We start from the raw sequence: 17619 nt of genomic DNA, 5'->3' as shown, positions 1-17619 counted from the left end.
CCTGCTTTCATCCCCCCTGTAGTAACAATTCCCATCCCAAGGACGTGCTTCAGTGTTCCCAGAGGAGAATGAGGAAATTTGTTCCTCTGCTCTTGGTTTGAGTGACCGTGAGGAATGGATTGAGGCAGCTGTGCAGCATGGCAGGCACAGAGGTGCCCAGCCCATGTGGCACTGCATTCTGCAGGGCAGACACTCTCAAAGGAAAAGAACTAACGGAAACTTAAACATTTGTGGGGTGTTTCTTATCCTTGTAGTAAATCCAGAAATACTGTGGGTAGAGGTGATGGACTGGGCAGGATGCCATGGGAAGTGTGGGGGATTGGAAGCGTTTTAATGCGAGTTTAGTTGCATTTTTTGACCACAGAACATTACTTGTTAAGGTGCCATTTTTAATCTGTCCCACAGAGGTTTGTTTGAAAGATCTGTGATGTGAGTAAGGGAGTGCCTGAAATACCTGATCTCTTGAGCTGAGGGGAGAGGTTGCCATAGTTGATAGTGTGAAAGAAAAATAATTGTGGTGTGTCCCAGTGCAAGAAGTTTGTGTGGATGTGATTGATATAGGGCCTGGGCCGGGGCTGGGAGCAGCAGCTGCTGCAGCCTGATTTATCTCAGAGCAAACATCCGAGCGGGCGTCTGCAGTCCTGCTGCTCCGGGTGGCTGTGACCTTTCAAATATCTGCTCTTTTCGACAAGTGCTTTGGGGCAGGCAGGATGTCTTTCATTACCAGACAGGGTAAAATATTAAAAAGGCTATGCTCATGTCAAGCTGTGAAAAATTTTATTTGGAAGCCTTGTTGCAAATTCTTTTGCCTGCTGCGATATTTTATATGCCGTGCAATAGAATGTCTGTGCACTGTGCATATCCCACATACTGCTGTTGTTTATCATTGGGAGCTGTGAGTGCAGAGCTGGATTTGTGGGAAACACTTCAAAAATGTCTTGGACAACTGCTGGAGAGAGCTGACAAAGGCATCTTTGTGAGCAAAAACCAGCGTGCCCTAACAAAGTGTTGCAGGAGTAGGACTGAATTATATTTAGTAAACAAACAGAAGTGGCACCTCTGGGTTTGGCAAGCCTGCATTTCTCACAGCTCAGCTCTTCCTCTCCGTTCTTCGAAATCATTTTAAAATAAATATTGCTCCTGCTTCAGGGATTGCTACCTGGACCCCTAACGGGCATTTCTAGGAAATAATTCATGTGGCCATAGCTGGAGGTTTAATGGTTCAGATGAATAGTGCAGTGAATTTCCTGGCTCTCCGCTTGCCCTGCAAGGAGTGCAGATGGCCATCTGGAAAGCCTCTGCTCTCTGCACATAAGGACTTTGTTGACAGCTGCAGGTAGAGGATGATGAATTCCATTCCTTGGGTCTCTGTTAAGGACAAAATCAGTTCTTGTCAACCTGAAATCACCCTTCTTGATTCTGTGACCATCAACTTGCAGGCCTGTTCTGGAGCCCTCTGGCCGTTGGGGAGGGCGCAGGGGGGCACACTCAGACCTGGGCAGAGCAGGAGCTGGTTTTCAAGGCAGCCAGTACCAAGGACCTGAATAAATTCTACCTTTTTTCTTCTCCCTCTCTGGGTGGGAGACAGATAATTCATGGCCAGTAGTGTAAATTAGCTTGCAGAATTAAGAAACCCGTCTGTAACTTTTAGTCAAGTTTTCAGAGAGTCAAGAATTGGCAGTGCTGTCTTTTTACCTCATCCCTCCGCATTCCCAGAGCTCCCTGGGATTCTGAATTTTGTGTCAGGCATTTTTCTTTTTCTCCTTGAAAACTGTATCTGTCGGTACTTCTCTGTGAAGAAACCAGAATAAAACTTGGAGTAGCAGAGATGGAAATAGTATCACTTTTTTAAATAGCAGTAATAAACTCCTTGCTCCTGCATGGAAAATCTGTGTGTGAGTTTGGGTACACAGCAATCTCTAAAGTGGAGAATTTATAATGGAAATGCTGACACGGGTTTAACGCTGCAGGTGCCAGCCAGAGCTGCCTTGCTGCAGATCTGGCCACAGAAAATTACAGATAAGAAAGCAGAGAGTGTTGATTGCTTTTTGTGCTCTTCAGCTGGTTTTCTATTTGAGAAAAGCTGTCAAGTAATGATGAGTTTCAGAATGTGCATGTTTTGTACACATATACAGAACAGAAGTTCTGCACACAAACTGAAGTTTTTAGTTCAGCAGCTATTCCAAAGCCAAATCTGTCCTGTTTAGTTAGTTTCCAGGTTAAGTCTCATTGTAAAATACATTACTGTATGTAATGTCTTCATCTGAAGTCCGGGGTGAATACCAGGATGACATTGGGAGCTTCCAAAAGTCAGCAGTTACGTACAGAAAAATAATATAAACTGGCATTATGACCAGCCAGGTTTTTGTCTCTGAAAGGAATGAAAAAATTAAAAGGGTATGTGGGAGAAGCTTCCAGAGCTGAAGGCAAAGGAATGAGTTGTTCAAATAAAATGAAAATTGCACTTTGTGCTGTGGAGTGAGTCCAGAGCTGTCAGTGCTTTGGTGGGAAGCTGCAGCTTCCCTTTTAACCTGGGATTTATTTTAGAAAATAAATCTGATGCTGACTCTGTGTCGATGAACACATGGCAAGAGACAGAAGCAATCACAGTTTCTTCTTGGTTCTGCCCTTTTTGCTCACCAGTGAGTCATGTGCTGTCATACCTACAGCATTAAAAAAGAACAGGTAAAATGAGAAATATTAGGAATTACCCTGCATGTAATTTAAAACATAATTAATTATTAGCTTGGATGTTATCCGGGGCCTAAGTATACTTTTGTGAGTCAGCTCCGTGCATAAAAATTGCATAACGAAATAAATTCTATTTCCATTTTTGAGCAGTTGCCTTGTCTCTGAGGTGAGGCTGGATTCCAGCAATTTCTGAAGGGGTTTAGTAACACATGAAGTATGAAAAAGAGCTATTCAGTAATCAGTTAATTTGCGGTGACATTATTTGAGGTCTATTACATGTTTTTAATTTACTGTATAAAAATACCTGATCTTAACTGAGCAAGTGAAATACAATTTTCTATTGTTGTTTGCAGATGTGGGGAATGGCACGCTGGCTGAGTAGGGAAAACCTTCCAGGAAACATTGCACTGTGGGAACTGGTCTTAACAGATTTGTTTTGGTCTGATGTCACCATTTTTTAATATCTTTTTGGCCTTGCAGCAGTGCCCCAGTGCAAATGTCTTACAGGAAAGCAAACCTTACCTGCTTTATATTCAGTGAGGGAACTGAAATCAAACTACTCTTGCTCTTGCCATCCCCCCAGTAAGCTTCACAGTGTTTTTTCCTTAGGGAATTAACATTGCATTGTGCTGGGGTTTGGGTATTTTGTTGTCCCTTCATGAAGGTTCAGTTAAAAAGAGGAGGGAGAGAAGAGTTTCTGTAAAGTGGGTGCACCTTTATCCCAGTGTAGGACCTGAATGGATGCACCTTTATCCCAGGGTAGGACCCGATCCCTGTGAAATGTCTCGGTGCCGTTGCCTGGCCCTGCTCAGGAGGGCCTGGGAGGGGATGGCAGCCGGAGCTGTGGGTTCCTCGTGCCCCCAGGTGCCGAGCTGGCTGTGCTGGGCACTGTTTGTGTCCCAGCATTGGCTTCCAGAGGGCCTGGTTGGGCAGGTGACATCACTTGGGCTCCTTGTGCCAGGTGCAGCCAAAACAGATGCGGGAAGGGGAGGGAGGGAGGGAGGGAAGAATGCGGAGCCGCCGGCTGGCAGGGCCAGCTCCATTCTCCACGGAGCTGATGTGGGAGTTGGCACCGTGTGTTCCCTTCCCAGCACAGGCAGGCTCCTGCAGAGGCTTCCTGGGAGCTTGGAGCTGGCCAGAATTCTTCCTTGCCTTTTGTTCTGCTCCTAAATTTAATGGGGTTTGGCCTTCTGACCAGACGTTTGCAGCCAGTAGTGCTGGAGTTCTGGCTTCTCTGGTTTTTGCTCTAATCAAATCGTTGTGCAAAATTCCAGAATACAAACAAAATAAAATAAAAAATAAAGCATGGAACAAACTTTTCAAGCTTTTTTCTGTGTTCTTGAAATTTCACCCAGAGAGTTCATATTACCAGCTACCCACTGGGTTTTCAACTGACTGCAATTTAAATTATCCACCATAAATATCTGGCAGTAAATATTAGTGACTGATCCCCATAAACAAGTCAATATCATCTTGGCTCTCCTTTCTGTTACAAACAAACGTCTTGCTTGAAAATCAAGCAGGTGTGAAGGTTCTTGGTCTCAGCAAGGAAAAATACTTGGACATGTGTAGGTGTAAATGATTATTAATTTGCAGGAGTTAAAAGTAGTTAATGTCCAACTAATAAGCATGTCAGGGGCCTAAGCATGAAGTACCTTACTGTTCCCTCTGGTCAGTACACAGCCATGTTTCCCCTCAGGATTCTGATTATAACCTAGTAGAACAGTCTTGTGTCACAGAAAAGTGGCCTTAGAACTCTTACAGTGGATCTTGTTTTTTTCCATAACATTAGGAAAATCATTAAAGCAAAAATATGATGTCACATATTGCCAGGCCTAATGCCTTCTTGAGTGTAAGTGCTGCTGGGATCAGCCAGTTGAAAGAACGTACTTAGTACCTTTGGAAAATTCAGGCTGAATAAATGTCAGCGTGCTTTCCCTGATTCCATTCCAGCAATCTCATTTCCCTGCCTGCAGAGCCTTGCACGACTTTGATTTCCCTGCCACGGCTTCTCTGTTGTTTAACCTCAGCCCACATAGCTAAAGCACTGCATCATGATCCAGAAAAGGCTGGTGATGCTCCTGATGTAACAGGGCTGCACCAAGGTGCTGGCTGGGGCTGCTGCTCTGCTCATCCCTGGCAGTCTATAGGGCACTCCCACACCTGGGGAGAGCAGAGCTCTCACAGCTCTGCTGCACTCCTGGCATGTCAGTTTTGAACCAAGGCCTGATCCTGCATGATTACTGAGGTGAACTTAAACTGCACTTTGCTGGACTGTTGCTGGGAAAGATGTGCACCCCCAGCTTCCCCAGAGTGAGAATGCCTAAATTGTAGAGCTGTGGAGGCTTGCATGAGAAAATTCTTTTCACAGACAAAAATACTGAATACCAATATTAATATAGTAGCCTCCCCCATTTTCTTACAGATGTATGTGTACAGTCAAATGTTACATAAAGACTGAGTTTTACAAGAGCCCTAGTTCTGGCAAAGGTGACCATATGCATGCAGAATTAGATGAGGAAGTGGTTCTGCTTGCAGAGCTGGCTGGGACTGAGGGGTTTCCAGTTCCACTGTAAGCTACAAGCATATTTTGTTGGATCGGGTTCTTTGAGGCTGTTTCTAACCTACCTGAACATTTCCTGTATCCACGAGTTGTATTTTTCTTGAGCTAGAAGCTGCAAGAAGAGATGTAGCAATAGGTGTGTATTTTCTTCAGAGTACTTGTTACTGGAGTGACTGTACTGAAGCAGGAGGTGGCGAGTACTTGGGATTTGCCATGCTGATTTCCTAAAAATGGGGCATGCTACCAGGTTTTTCTAGTATTTGCTAGGAAGTAGATTAACAGTCAAAATTCTGTAATGAAAAATCTACTCCCTATTTTTTACTTGAAATTGGAAAAACCACAGTCTCCTTAGTGCTTTTTGTGTTTTTCTGTAGCATCCAGCACAGCAGGATGTGTCCATTCTGTGGGGATCACAAAACGTCATCCTATCTTTGTAGTAGAAACAGAATTCTTATGAGGTTATCATATAAAATATGAATTTTAATATTAAACTTAATGCTCTGCTATGAGAAATATGTAAACTTGGCTGTGCAGCAGCAGCATGCACTTCCTGGAATTCCATGCATAGCACGGTTATAAATAGGCAGCAGGTTATTTGGGAATCACTGGGGCTGATATCTGGTGTCACAAACAGTATCTGAAGAGAAGCTGCCTTCCCTGGGGTTTGGAAGAACACAAGTGCTTGATGGTGACAGTTCCTGCCCCAGTGAGCCCCAAGTGTCCCTCGAGGCAGGGCCCCAAGTGCTGGAATTCACCCTGCTGCCTGGGGTGCTCCCACCGTGGGCAGGTGTAGCACTGGCAGTCCATCACGGAAGGCTTGGGCCTTTCCTTCAGCAGGAAACCACCTGGGGCTCCTCAGTGCTGGGGGGGCTCTGGGTTGGTTTGATGGCTCCCCCAAGCAGAATGTGTCAGCACCACCACACGTGCTGTGGGCTCACAAACCTGTTTGGAGTGCCACGAGAAATACCGTGCTGAGATAAATGAATTACAACAACAAATAATGGGCAACGATAAGGGGGTAGAAACCAGGGTTTCCTAAAACAATGGTACTCAGCCATCTCTATTTTTGTCTCATTGTGACTAGATGGATAGTTATTATTTTTGCTTTTCTGATGTAAGTTTGTTTTTGTGTGACAGACCCGAGACGACTTCCTGGGCCAGGTGGATGTGCCGCTCAGTCACCTCCCGGTAAGCACCAGATCTCTTCAAACCCCTGGGGCTGTGTACTTGCTCTGAAAGCCAGTGCTCCCAGCAGAGCCTAAAATAAACTGTTGTGGACAACCTGGCCTCCCCTGTGCAGGGACAGGGATGCACTTTCTGTGCAAAAAAAGCTTCAGGAGAGCAGCTTTGCTTCAGCAAATGCATGAAAAGCCAAAAGGCTGCCAGAACTATGTCATCTGTTTGTTATTTTAGCTGCAATTGAATTCTTTGCCAACAGTAAGAGTTCAATAGCAATCAATTGAAAGTAATTTGACACAGGGTTTGAATCATTTTATTGTCAATAGACATTTGAGGTGTTTGGTTTGAAGGTAGTAATGTTTGTTTCTGTTTCTTAATTAATGGAGGAATTCAGAGTAAAGCTGGTTCTGTAATTCTGTAAAGTTGTCTGGTTTCCCCCCAGCAGCCAGGATTCTGCATGGGCTGTAAAATTAGATGCTAAATTAAGTGCAACTTCTATTTATAGATTTATAAATAAGAATAAATATATATGTGTATGTATATACGGTGATTGCATTAGCCTTGGTACAAACACTTCTGATATTATGTACTGTTTTGGATGACTAACATTGGCTGAATGTAGTTCATACTTTTTAAATGTTGTGCATGTTAATCTTAACATGTCAGTTGAGCATAACTGGCTTTTTGTGTCCAATTTTGACCTCTTGCTATTGATGGATGTTATTGTAGGAGAAAAATTGTAACAACTTGCACTGTGATGCTTGTTTAGAATGTGTCTGTTATGGTTGATCTAGAGTGTGTTGGGTTATAAACTGTAACAGTGGAAAGCTACAAGGGACAAAGCGGACACTGGGTCAGGCACTGAAAGGAGAGGCTGTGTGGGGTTTGGCTGCCAAGTGTAACACAGCTCATGCTTTAAGTTTAGAGTAAGGCTCCCCAGACAATCAGCAGGGCAAGTGTGTGTATGGATTCATCATCCTTTTCCCTTGGCATCTGAAATTCCTACTTCTGTGCCCACAGCAGCTGTGTGCTTGCACATGTGAAGGATGTGTCTTACTTGGTAAGAAAGCTGAAATTCTCAAGGAATAGAAAGTTTTCAAGATTCCAGGCTTTAGGAATGATGTAATCTGTCAGCCTGATGTGTGAATGTTCTTTATATGGCTGGACTTCTGGGCAAGCCCATTAATTTGCTATTTTCTCCACTGCTTACAGACTGAAGACCCAACCATGGAGAGGCCGTACACATTTAAGGATTTCCTCCTCAGACCAAGAAGGTGAGAGGAAGGACCTTTAAAACATTTGAGGACTTTAAAGCCTTTCTTACTTCATGATTTTTTTATTTGCAATTATTTAAGTGTTCTTAAATGCAATGTACTTCCTTGTCTTGTAGCCACAAATCTCGTGTGAAGGGTTTCTTGAGACTGAAGATGGCGTATATGCCCAAAAATGGTGGCCAAGAGGAAGAAAATAGTGATCAGAGGGATGACTCTGAGGTAAGGCTGAATCCTCAAGGAAGGATTCAAGAAAACTTGTAGAGTCAGCTGCACTTGAAGGATAAAGCCCTGGAAACAGAGTTGCCACCTTTGGAGATCCCTCTTCAACAGACCGCTGGGGATTTAGCTCTTTTCTCATTGAAATGAGGTGCACACTGTAACCACAGAGTGTTTTCCTTCCTTCCTAAGCACGGCTGGGACGTGGTGGATTCCAGCGATGGCGCGTCTCGGCAGGAGGAGCTGCCGCCTCCCCCGCTGCCCCCTGGCTGGGAGGAGAAGGTGGACAACCTGGGGAGAACCTACTACGTGAACCACAACAACAGGAGCACCCAGTGGCACCGGCCCAGCCTCATGTAAGCAGCTGAGCTGAGGGGATGGAGAGCCAGGATGGGGCTCGAGGCACAAAGGAGAGCGTGCTTGTTTCTGCCTGAAAGAGACCTTGCTGGCCCCCAGCAGATCACAGAGACACAGAGTATTCTGGGAAATGCCAGGAGCTCTGGGATGCCAGGGAAGGCAGTGCATTAACAAACCACCCTAGAATATTAGGAGACAGATAAGGAATTCTTCAGTAAGTAATTTGACAGGAGGAAATTCCTTTGTTTATAGAGACTGTTGAAGAGGTAAGGAAAAAAGTCAACTCAACTAAATTTAAATGAAGTTGAACACATTGGCTTTGAGGAGATCCTGGTTATTACTCTGTGAATAGGCTTCATTCCCAGGATGTGCAGTCAGAGACTTCTGTGGCAATATCTTCTCAAGATTAGCTTTAGAAAGCTGTGGCAAGCTTACATTTTACAGAGTGAATAACTGACAGTGTTAGGAGTTACAGTGAGATCGTGTATTTAACCTGCACTGCCAAGGCCACTGCTAAACCATGTCCAAGGAAGTGCTGGATCCCCTTGCACTGGGCACATTCATGGTTGGGCTCCACAGAGTGCTGGGTCATCTTGTCCAGGCCGTGGTTTCCCTGCCAGCAGAGGTTGAACCAGATGACCCCTGAGGTCCTTCCCAACCTGATGTTCTGTGATATTTGTGAAGTGCTTCCAGTTTGATTTTCTTTCAACTGAGGGATTAAACAGTCTCCTCATTATGAAGCTTGATACATGCATGAATAATGATTTTTATAATCGAAAGCATTACCAAGGTTTTGAAGGCAGTGGACAAAATGGGGGGCTTAGTTTAACTTGGATTATTTCCTTGTTCTCTCTTTGCTCCTTCCCATGCCGGGTTCCCCCCTGCAGCGACGTGGGCTCCGAGTCAGATAACAATATCAGACAGATAAACCAAGAGGCAGCTCACAGGCGCTTCCGCTCTCGGCGCCACATCAGCGAGGATTTGGAGCCAGAGCCTGCGGAGAGTGGAGACATTCCTGAGGTAAGCCCAAGCCTTGGGCTTGAGGAGCTGACTAACCTTTGAGCTGCTGTGCTTCTCACATGGGAGCTGCACAGAAAGTCGTGGTTTTCCACGGCGTTTGTGGACATTGCTTGGGAAGATGCCAGCAGCACAAAGACAGTGCAGCCAGAGGCACACTGCCAGGCTCCTGTGCAGCTGCAGCTGCCTGCTGGCCTATGGGCAGCACTGGGTCCCATGTCAGTGCTGGGAGAAACATTTATCATTCCAAATTGCTGGTCTTACATACGCTGATAGAAACACTTTCATATTCTGCTCTAAACAACAGTGGAATAAATGACAAAAAAAGGGAAGTGGACTGGCTGTAGCTGCCCTGTGCTTTAGCTTTCTGTAGTGCCTTGATTTAGGGTGAAGAGAAGGTGTTGTTTGTGTGTTGGGCACAGCGAGATGATCACACAGAAGGCAAAGGGAAAGAAGACTTGGTCTGTATAAAATCTGAACTTAGTTTCTTCTCTTTTGTTAGCCTTGGGAAACCATTTCAGAGGAGGCAAGTGCCAGTGGGGATTCCTTGAGCTTGTCACTGCCACCTCCTCCTGCATCTCCGGTGTCCCGGACCAGTCCTCAGGAGCTGTCTGAGGAGCTGAGCAGAAGACTCCAGGTCACTCCTGATTCCAATGGGGAACAACTCGGCTCTTTGATTGTACGTAACTTGTCATCTGAAATGTGGGCTTGGGTGGAGAACTGCAGTTTTGATAGCACCCACTGGTTTTACTGCAGATGTGTCAGTGCTGTGTTTTCCTAAACACTGCTCAGCCCTGGAGTGCCCAGCTGGACTGGTGGGAGGAATTACACTGTAGTGTCAGACATGATGTGTGTCTGCTTTTTAGGGGGGGTTTGTTTCTAGTTCACAGTCTTGGGAAAAGACACAACCAATTCAAAAGTTAGCAGCAAAGAGGAAGATTGAAACAGATTTTTTTGTTTTTAAGAAGTACCATATATTTTTAAATCAATTAATTTTTAAGACTTTGAGCTCTCAGAGGTTAGTACCTGTAATTACTGAATTTTCTGAATAAACATCATGTTTTAAGACACCCTAACGTGGAGACATCTTTCTGTTTTTTTCCTTGCAGCAAAGAGAACCTTCCTCACGACTGAGGTCCTGCAGTGTGACAGACGCAGTCGCTGAGCAGTCCCAGTTATCCCTGGTAAGCCAGAGCTCCTTCCTTTTTGGGTGCATTCTCTCATTCTGAATAACACCTTGCCTTGGGCCAGCTCTAGCCAGGCACCAAGGTGGGCATCTGATTTTCCCAAACCAAATTGATGTGAGCTTAAAAAGGAGGACATTCCTGAGACAGAAAAATGTTTGGGGACTGAGCAAGTCACCCTCTCCTCAGTTGTTTACCATGGAAATTTAGGCTACTGCACTCCTGTGTGCACTCAGTGGAGAAACTCCTCCAAGGGAGGAGAGGACAGGAGAGCCAGCTCTGCCTGGAACTGGAGCAGCCACAGGACTGATAGCAGACATATTTCTGTGGGCCATAAATTGATTTTGTATGCAATCTATAAATCTCTCTAAAATCTTAAAGGATTGGTGTTTTGCCTGGTTGTAGTGAAAAGGAGGCAACTTCTGCAGGTTTATTTAAGGAGATTTTTCAAACACTAAAAGATACAAAGATGTTTTGTAAACAAAGCTTCTCTCTCCTGTCAGAACCATGCACACTGTGCTCCAGCTGACAGAACGTGGTGCCTCTCCTGCAGCCCACATGCAGGGCTTGCAGAGGTGGCAGATTTGTTCTCTCTGCCACCTCTCAGCAGTAGGTACAGAGACCACTTAAAATAGGAGTGTGCAATGTGTGCTTTTGAATAAAACTGGTCAGATTGCAAAAGAATCTTTCAAAAGATCATACTTCTCTTCCAAGAGTTTTTTATTCATTTTTAAAAGTTATAAATATGTCCCATGTGAATGTGCAAATAGAAAACCTGTGCATACAAAGAAGTTTGGTGTGTCTGTCTCTTGTTCTCTCTGCTGCTCTTGGGCGAACATTTCCAGAAACCACAGAGGTTTTCTCTTGGCTGTAGCAGCAGTTGAGTGTAGCTGAGGCACTGGGACTGTTCCTGGCTCTGGGCACAGTCCCAGTGCAGCTCTGTGCCTGCTGCAGCAGGAACAGGGGCTGCTGGGCTGCTTGCTTGCTGTGTTTGGCATGCTGGGGCCAGGGAACGGGCGTGGGCTGGGGACAAAGAGAGGGGCCTTGCTCCTGCTTCTTGAGGGACACCACTGAGCATTGCCCTAAACATCACCCTACCTGAGCTTAACCACATTGCATCCTTCCTGAGCTAATGATCGTTCCTCTTCTGGCAACTGAGTACGCGTTCTCCCTAAATGCAGCGCTCCTCTGGGATTCTGCCTTGGTAACCAGTGACTGATGATTTTCAGATTTGCTGTTACCATCTAACTGCTCTCTCTTGGCAAATGTGTCTGATGCCTTGCTCCTAAAGATGTGACAGTAACCTGTGACCTTCTTCAGTAAATCTGTGTAACTTTAATTATCATTTAACAGCAGAATGGTCCCTCTAGGAGAGCTCGTTCTTCAACTGTCACAGGGGGAGAGGAGCCAACGGTAATAAAACTCTTTATCAAGCACTATCTCTGGATAAAATGGGGGAACATTTAGGTCTTGTACAATGAGGAACTTGAAATAAAAAAGCAGCCATGTGTTGAATGAAATACAGCTATTGAATGAAAACTTAAATATTTTTGTCCCAAATTTTCTCAACATTTCTCAAAACACTGCAATTGTACTCAAATACTGGCATGGTTTAGGGACTTGGATGTGACATTGAATTATGGCAAAGCTGTGCACTAAGTAAATGCCTTGGGCTCCTGAAAGCTACAATAGCTAATTCTTTTAGGTACTGGAAGCTGCAGTGATTAGAGACATCAAATCATTGTACATGTAGCTGTGTTTGCATCTTGTGTCTTCTTGTCTTCCCATGACTCTCCTCCAGACTAATTCATTTTAATTCTTAAAGTTGGTCTTAATTTGAGAGCCTTGGGGGTACAGTGATATAGCACAGAGCTCTTAATGGTCTTACTGAATGCCAGTTTCATTTTGCAGCAGTTTCGCAGCAGTCCAAGACTGTAGTTTGATCATTCCATAAAATTCTTGGTATGCTTTGCTGAAAGTGTAATACAAGGAAAGTGGGTTTAATCTATATTGAACTTTATTCTAATTATATATGTTGAACCGTTAACCTAATTAAGTTCATTATCTTGCTGAAGCAAGGAATGTAGTGGGGAGGAAGAGGATGTGTCCTGGATTTCAACAGGAGCCTTTTGCCTTGTTTCATGGCAAAAGCCCAGAGCTTGCAGTGCCTCAGCCTCTGAATTAGGCAGGTCTTTCATCCCCCTTGGTTCCAGTTCCCAGCTCGTGTCTATGAACTCGTGCTTGGGTGTTTTGGGGACAGGACGGACACGAGAGAACGTCAGCCACACACAGGGACAGTTCCTGTGGGCAGCAGGACGGGACTCTTCCCTTGCCTGGATGCTTCTCTTGGAACAGGGAGCTTGTGGAGCTTTTGCTAAAAGTTTGTGTCCTGCTGAAGTTGAGGCTTCAGTTTGGGCTTATCTGGTGTCTTTGGGACACAGAAGCCCTGAGTGCAGCATTTGTGACAGAGCAAAATGATTAACATTCTAACCCCTCAGTAGTTTCTGGCAACTGAATCAAGATACCCTGGGGTAATGAAGAGAGCAGGACTTGGGTGATCTAGACTCTATGGTTTTTTAACTCTTACTTAGCCATCCTGATAAAAGGAAGAAACCTCAGCCTTTTAAGGAAAACTCACTAAAACATAGAGTTCCTTTTTGTCATTATGTGTAACAAAATAGAATGTTTGAGGGCATATAAACTTGTCTGTTTGCTGAATCTGTGTCAAACTGACCCAAAAGATCTCTTGGGAGAAAAAAAATTATTTGATTCAAAGGCACATGATAAAGAGCCTGAATTAAATTAAATCAGAAACTGGATTTTTCCATATGGTTGTTGTGATTAAGGAGAGTGTAAGTTAACAAGTTGCTTTTCTTTTTACAAGCAAGAGTTTAAAATGTAAAGTTTTTTTATCTATTGTAAAATAAGAATGCCATGATTTCTTGCCTGAGCAGCCTTCTGTGGCTTACGTGCACACCACGCCGGGCTTGCCTTCAGGCTGGGAGGAGCGCAAGGACGCCAAGGGCCGGACCTACTACGTCAACCACAACAACCGGACCACAACGTGGACACGGCCCATCATGCAGGTACCCTGCTCTTCCTGGGAGCCAGCACTTGGCTTGCCCGAGGGGCATTCAGCTGGGGCAGCTTCCAGAAAGCTGAAACTGAAAGGAAATATCCTAATCATTGTCATGACAATACAGATGAGTCATAAAAAGCTGCAATAATTTGGGATGTTTTTGGTTAAGGCACAGGGTTAAGGTGATTGCTGCAAGAGAAGGAATTTGCAGAGATGCAGAAGGGCTCTTAAAAGGGGGCAAATGTGTCCTTTGGATTAAATGTGAAAGTTGGCTCGAGCCATTAATAGAGCTGTAAGCTCTTGGCCCTTCCAGTGGAATTACATGAAATACCCTTTTTGGCCTTTAAGCAAATCTGGTTCAGGACAGTAGCGATGATAACAATGCCATCAGTTTTACCGTGTCCTGCCCGTGGGCAGTGTTTGTGACGTTTGTGACCTGGCCTTGCCCCGCACAGCTCGCCGAGGACGGCATGGTGGGGCCGGGCACGAGCAGCAGCAACCACCTGAGCGAGCCGCAGATCCGGCGGCCCCGCAGCCTGAGCTCGCCCACCGTCACCCTGTCAGCGCCGCTCGAGGTGAGCCCCGGCCGCTCCCGCACCCACGCTCCTCCCTGCATCGCTCCCGGGCGTCTTCCCAAAGGCTGGCCACTGATGGTCACTGCCACGTGCCTAAGGAACAGCTGAAGGGCTCCCTACGCAGTCAAACCTGTGCGTGTTTGACTTGTGGCAGTGTGCTTCAAACTCTTGTCTCAGCTACTCACGGCTGTGCTCAAGAGAGCCAGTTCTTCAGATTTCCTCTTAATGCTTAAGAGTTTGAAGAGCTGTGGCTCACACAGCCTTGCACTTACAGGCTTTCTTGTAAATGAGGTGTATTGCCCCTGAAGCACAAAACACTGCTTTTGTCTTTTCCTTGGCAAAATGAAATGTGGACACATCCAGGGCAGGTGCAGAGGAAGGCAGAGTCAGGTGTAAATACTGGGGACATTGTTAGTGCAGAGAAAGGCACGGAATGCCATGTCCTTTACAGCAAAGTTAGAGTGGGCATGTTAGAAGGCACAGATAGAGGTAATTAAGTTGTAGTAAATCGGTCCCAGTATTTAATTCTGGTTGGTTTTAATTCCATGAGGAATGAAAAGCTATTTGCTGCGAAGCCAGGTGAGGTTGGTTTTGCAGCCCCGAGTGCCGTGTGTGCAATGTTCTGTTTGCTCTCCGCAGGGCATGAAGGACTCTCCGGTGCGCAGGGCGGTGAAGGACACCCTGTCCAACCCCCAGTCCCCACAGCCGTCCCCCTACAACTCCCCCAAGCCCCAGCACAAGGGGGCCCAGAGCTTCCTGCCCCCGGGCTGGGAGATGCGCATCGCCCCCAACGGCCGCCCCTTCTTCATCGACCACAACACCAAGACCACCACCTGGGTAAGGGCGCTCAGCCCAGGCCATGGGCCACGGTCCCACCTCTGTCTTCTGCTGCATGCCCCTGTTCCAGCAGGGCACCTCTCTTTGTGTTTTAAAGAGGCAAAAAATGTGCCTGTGGTTGTAAAAGCAGTTGTAGAAGAGTGCAGGCATCCTAAGAACAGGCCTGTGGGTTTAGAAGCATATCCCTGAATATAGCACACATTTAATGGAGTCATCACCTTTGTTTATTCAGCACTGGAAAAGTCATTGCACTGTAGAAATGCTAATAAGGCATGTTTTGGTTTATTCTCCGAAAAGAAAAGAATCACTGTAACATAGAAGGATTTCCAGAGTCTGTGCTTGACTTTGTAGATCTGCCTTGATCTGTTGGATTTACAGTTGCATACCTGTGTTCCAGGAGGATCCACGGCTGAAGTTTCCGGTGCATTTGAGATCCAAAGCGTCTCTGAACCCCAACGATTTGGGCCCTCTTCCTGTAAGTGATGCTGTGCCTGTGTTCTAACCTACACCTCCTGTGCCAGGGCTCTGCTCCACTCTGGGCACGGGTTGCTGCAGCTCTTCTTGGAGCCTCTGGTGCCCTGGGGCTCACTCAGGCCCCCATATTCCCTGCACAGGATGCAATCACCTGTGTAAGAGCTAGGCCTGAGTCTGCCTGCATTTGTGGCCTTGCTATTATCCATCTGGTCACTGGGGGTTTCCTACTTCATAAACATCTTTGAGACAAGTCCAGTAGGTGTGAGCAATGCATGCTTCAGGCTGTGTGACACTGACACTATTTCACTTATTCTCTCTTTTCTTTGTTTTTATTTCCCATTTCCAGCCTGGCTGGGAGGAAAGAATACACCTGGATGGAAGAACATTTTATATAGACCATAGTAAGTAAGCACTCAGGTACTAGAGCAAATAGACAAAGGGAGGTACTAAGTATTGAAGTGAAAGCTTTGTGATTTTACTCTTCATTTAGGAAGCCAGGTGTTGATATGTGGAGACATTGATACCAGAGACTTAGTGCCCTCCTACGGTACTGTACATTCACTGGAAGCTTGCTTTAATTGGCTCATCAAGCTTTGTCCCTCTCTGACTTGTGAAGCATTAACATTTCCTCTCTGTGGTTTATTTTGTTCTTGTTGATATTTTGGATTTGTTGTTGTTGTTGTTGATGATCCCATGGCTTATTTGCACTTAATAAATTAAAATATAAACTAGGAATAGAAAATAAGATGAGAAAAGATCCTGTAGCCACAGCTCCACATATAGGCAGTGGAGCAATTAGCACTGAGAAGTACTTTCCTCTGCTTTCAGGTCTGTGGCAGTGCTGATTCTGATCTTATTTCCTATTTAGAGCATGTGAAACTGCACCAGCCCATTAATACTCTCCAGTTCTGTTAGTAGAGTTTTAGTGTAAGTGATGTTTCATTGTAGATTTGTCTTCCTAGAGCATCTCAGAACTGCTGTGTGAGTTTTGTTGGTGTTTGGAAACAAAGCAGCCCACAAAGGCTGGGCTGGGTCTTCTTATGATAAGACATTTCTTCACAGCCATAGCTAACTCATAACCATCAAAGGAGTGTGCACAGAGTTCAAACCTAAACTTACCCATGCTTGACAGAATTAGGTTTGTCCCTCAGTATCGCTGACTCCCACGCTTATCCTTAGAGGTGACAATAGTAAGTCATGATTAAAAGACTGCTTTTAAAGTAATACCAGTTTTGAAATGGTGTAAATACTTTTAACTAAACATTAGAAATAACACACTTGATAAGCGTCTGATGGACCTCTCTTCCAAACCTTGGTACAGAGTTATTATCCTTTATCCCTTCTGTAATTGTTTTTCCCAGCAGAGATCTGGAAATATAACTATGGCCAATGATTCTAAACTGGTGCCACTAAGGAGTCACAGGATAAATCTGTCCCATTTAAAACACCTGTGTAACTGCTGAGCCTCCCAATGTCTTAAAACTCTTTAATTTTTCAGTCTCCTAAAGCTATTTGAGCATATGTTAGTCTCTAAAATGGAATGTTAAAGTCATACATTAGTTAGAATTCCTCAGATAATTTGTTAGGAAGCAAAATTTATGTGCATCTGAATTCTCCCTCTAGTCTCTTTTGATCTGAGTGGATTTAGCTTCTTATATAGCATTTTTCACAAAAGTTCAGGGAAACTTTTGGTAATGCTGCCTGTTTGTAGCAGATGTCCCTTTGGTCCCAGCCTGGTGCCTGAGCACTGCTGTGGTGGCTGGGCTGGGGGCCTGGAGAGAGGGCCAGGGGCTGTGCCACTGCCAGGACACAAAACCAGCAGGACAAGGGTGGCAGAGTCAGCTGCTGCTCACGTCCTGCTTCCCTGCTGCGTTTGTACCTCTGCTGCATAGTTCTCCAGCGCTGCTTGTCCTAGTTTTGAGATGTTTTCCTCATCCCTGGAAGAACGTGCCAAAGTGCCCTGCAGCCAGCACAGCCCCTGTGCTGTGCCCAGGAGCACTGAGCACTGATGCAGCACCCCGGTGTTACTGGCACCCCGGGCTGGGTGTGACAGTGAACACCTCTCCCTGGCTCTCTGGTGGCCTCCCTCGGACACACTGGTGTTCCCTGTTCCCTGCACATTGCTGCCATTCCTGGCAGCCTCCCAGGAATGTGCTGTCTGCCTGTTGGAAGG

At 45.5% G+C, this 17619-nt stretch overlaps 1 protein-coding gene across 8 annotated transcripts in view; it reads left to right on the top strand.

The window, feature by feature from the left end:
• Nucleotides 1–17619, top strand: part of LOC141727012 (E3 ubiquitin-protein ligase NEDD4-like) — a 61520-nt gene that overhangs the window by 33457 nt on the left and 10444 nt on the right. For 2 of the 8 annotated variants that reach the window (XM_074532284.1, XM_074532278.1), the window contains 14 exons: nucleotides 6392–6442; nucleotides 7646–7707; nucleotides 7824–7926; nucleotides 8116–8279; nucleotides 9168–9300; nucleotides 9800–9976; nucleotides 10407–10481; nucleotides 11835–11894; nucleotides 13436–13567; nucleotides 14016–14135; nucleotides 14775–14972; nucleotides 15370–15447; nucleotides 15793–15847; nucleotides 15937–15993. In XM_074532284.1, the coding sequence (XP_074388385.1) occupies nucleotides 6392–6442; nucleotides 7646–7707; nucleotides 7824–7926; nucleotides 8116–8279; nucleotides 9168–9300; nucleotides 9800–9976; nucleotides 10407–10481; nucleotides 11835–11894; nucleotides 13436–13567; nucleotides 14016–14135; nucleotides 14775–14972; nucleotides 15370–15447; nucleotides 15793–15847; nucleotides 15937–15993 (1465 nt within the window). The remainder of the gene's footprint in view (nucleotides 1–6391; nucleotides 6443–7645; nucleotides 7708–7823; nucleotides 7927–8115; nucleotides 8280–9167; nucleotides 9301–9799; nucleotides 9977–10406; nucleotides 10482–11834; nucleotides 11895–13435; nucleotides 13568–14015; nucleotides 14136–14774; nucleotides 14973–15369; nucleotides 15448–15792; nucleotides 15848–15936; nucleotides 15994–17619) is intronic. The other 6 variants (XM_074532285.1, XM_074532281.1, XM_074532286.1 and 3 more) reach the window with 4 other exon arrangements.

Source organism: Zonotrichia albicollis, chromosome Z (genome assembly GCF_047830755.1).
Source record: "Zonotrichia albicollis isolate bZonAlb1 chromosome Z, bZonAlb1.hap1, whole genome shotgun sequence".
NCBI lineage: Eukaryota > Metazoa > Chordata > Aves > Passeriformes > Passerellidae > Zonotrichia > Zonotrichia albicollis.
Note: the sequence above shows the minus strand (reverse complement) of the source record. Positions and strands in the feature narration are given on the sequence as shown.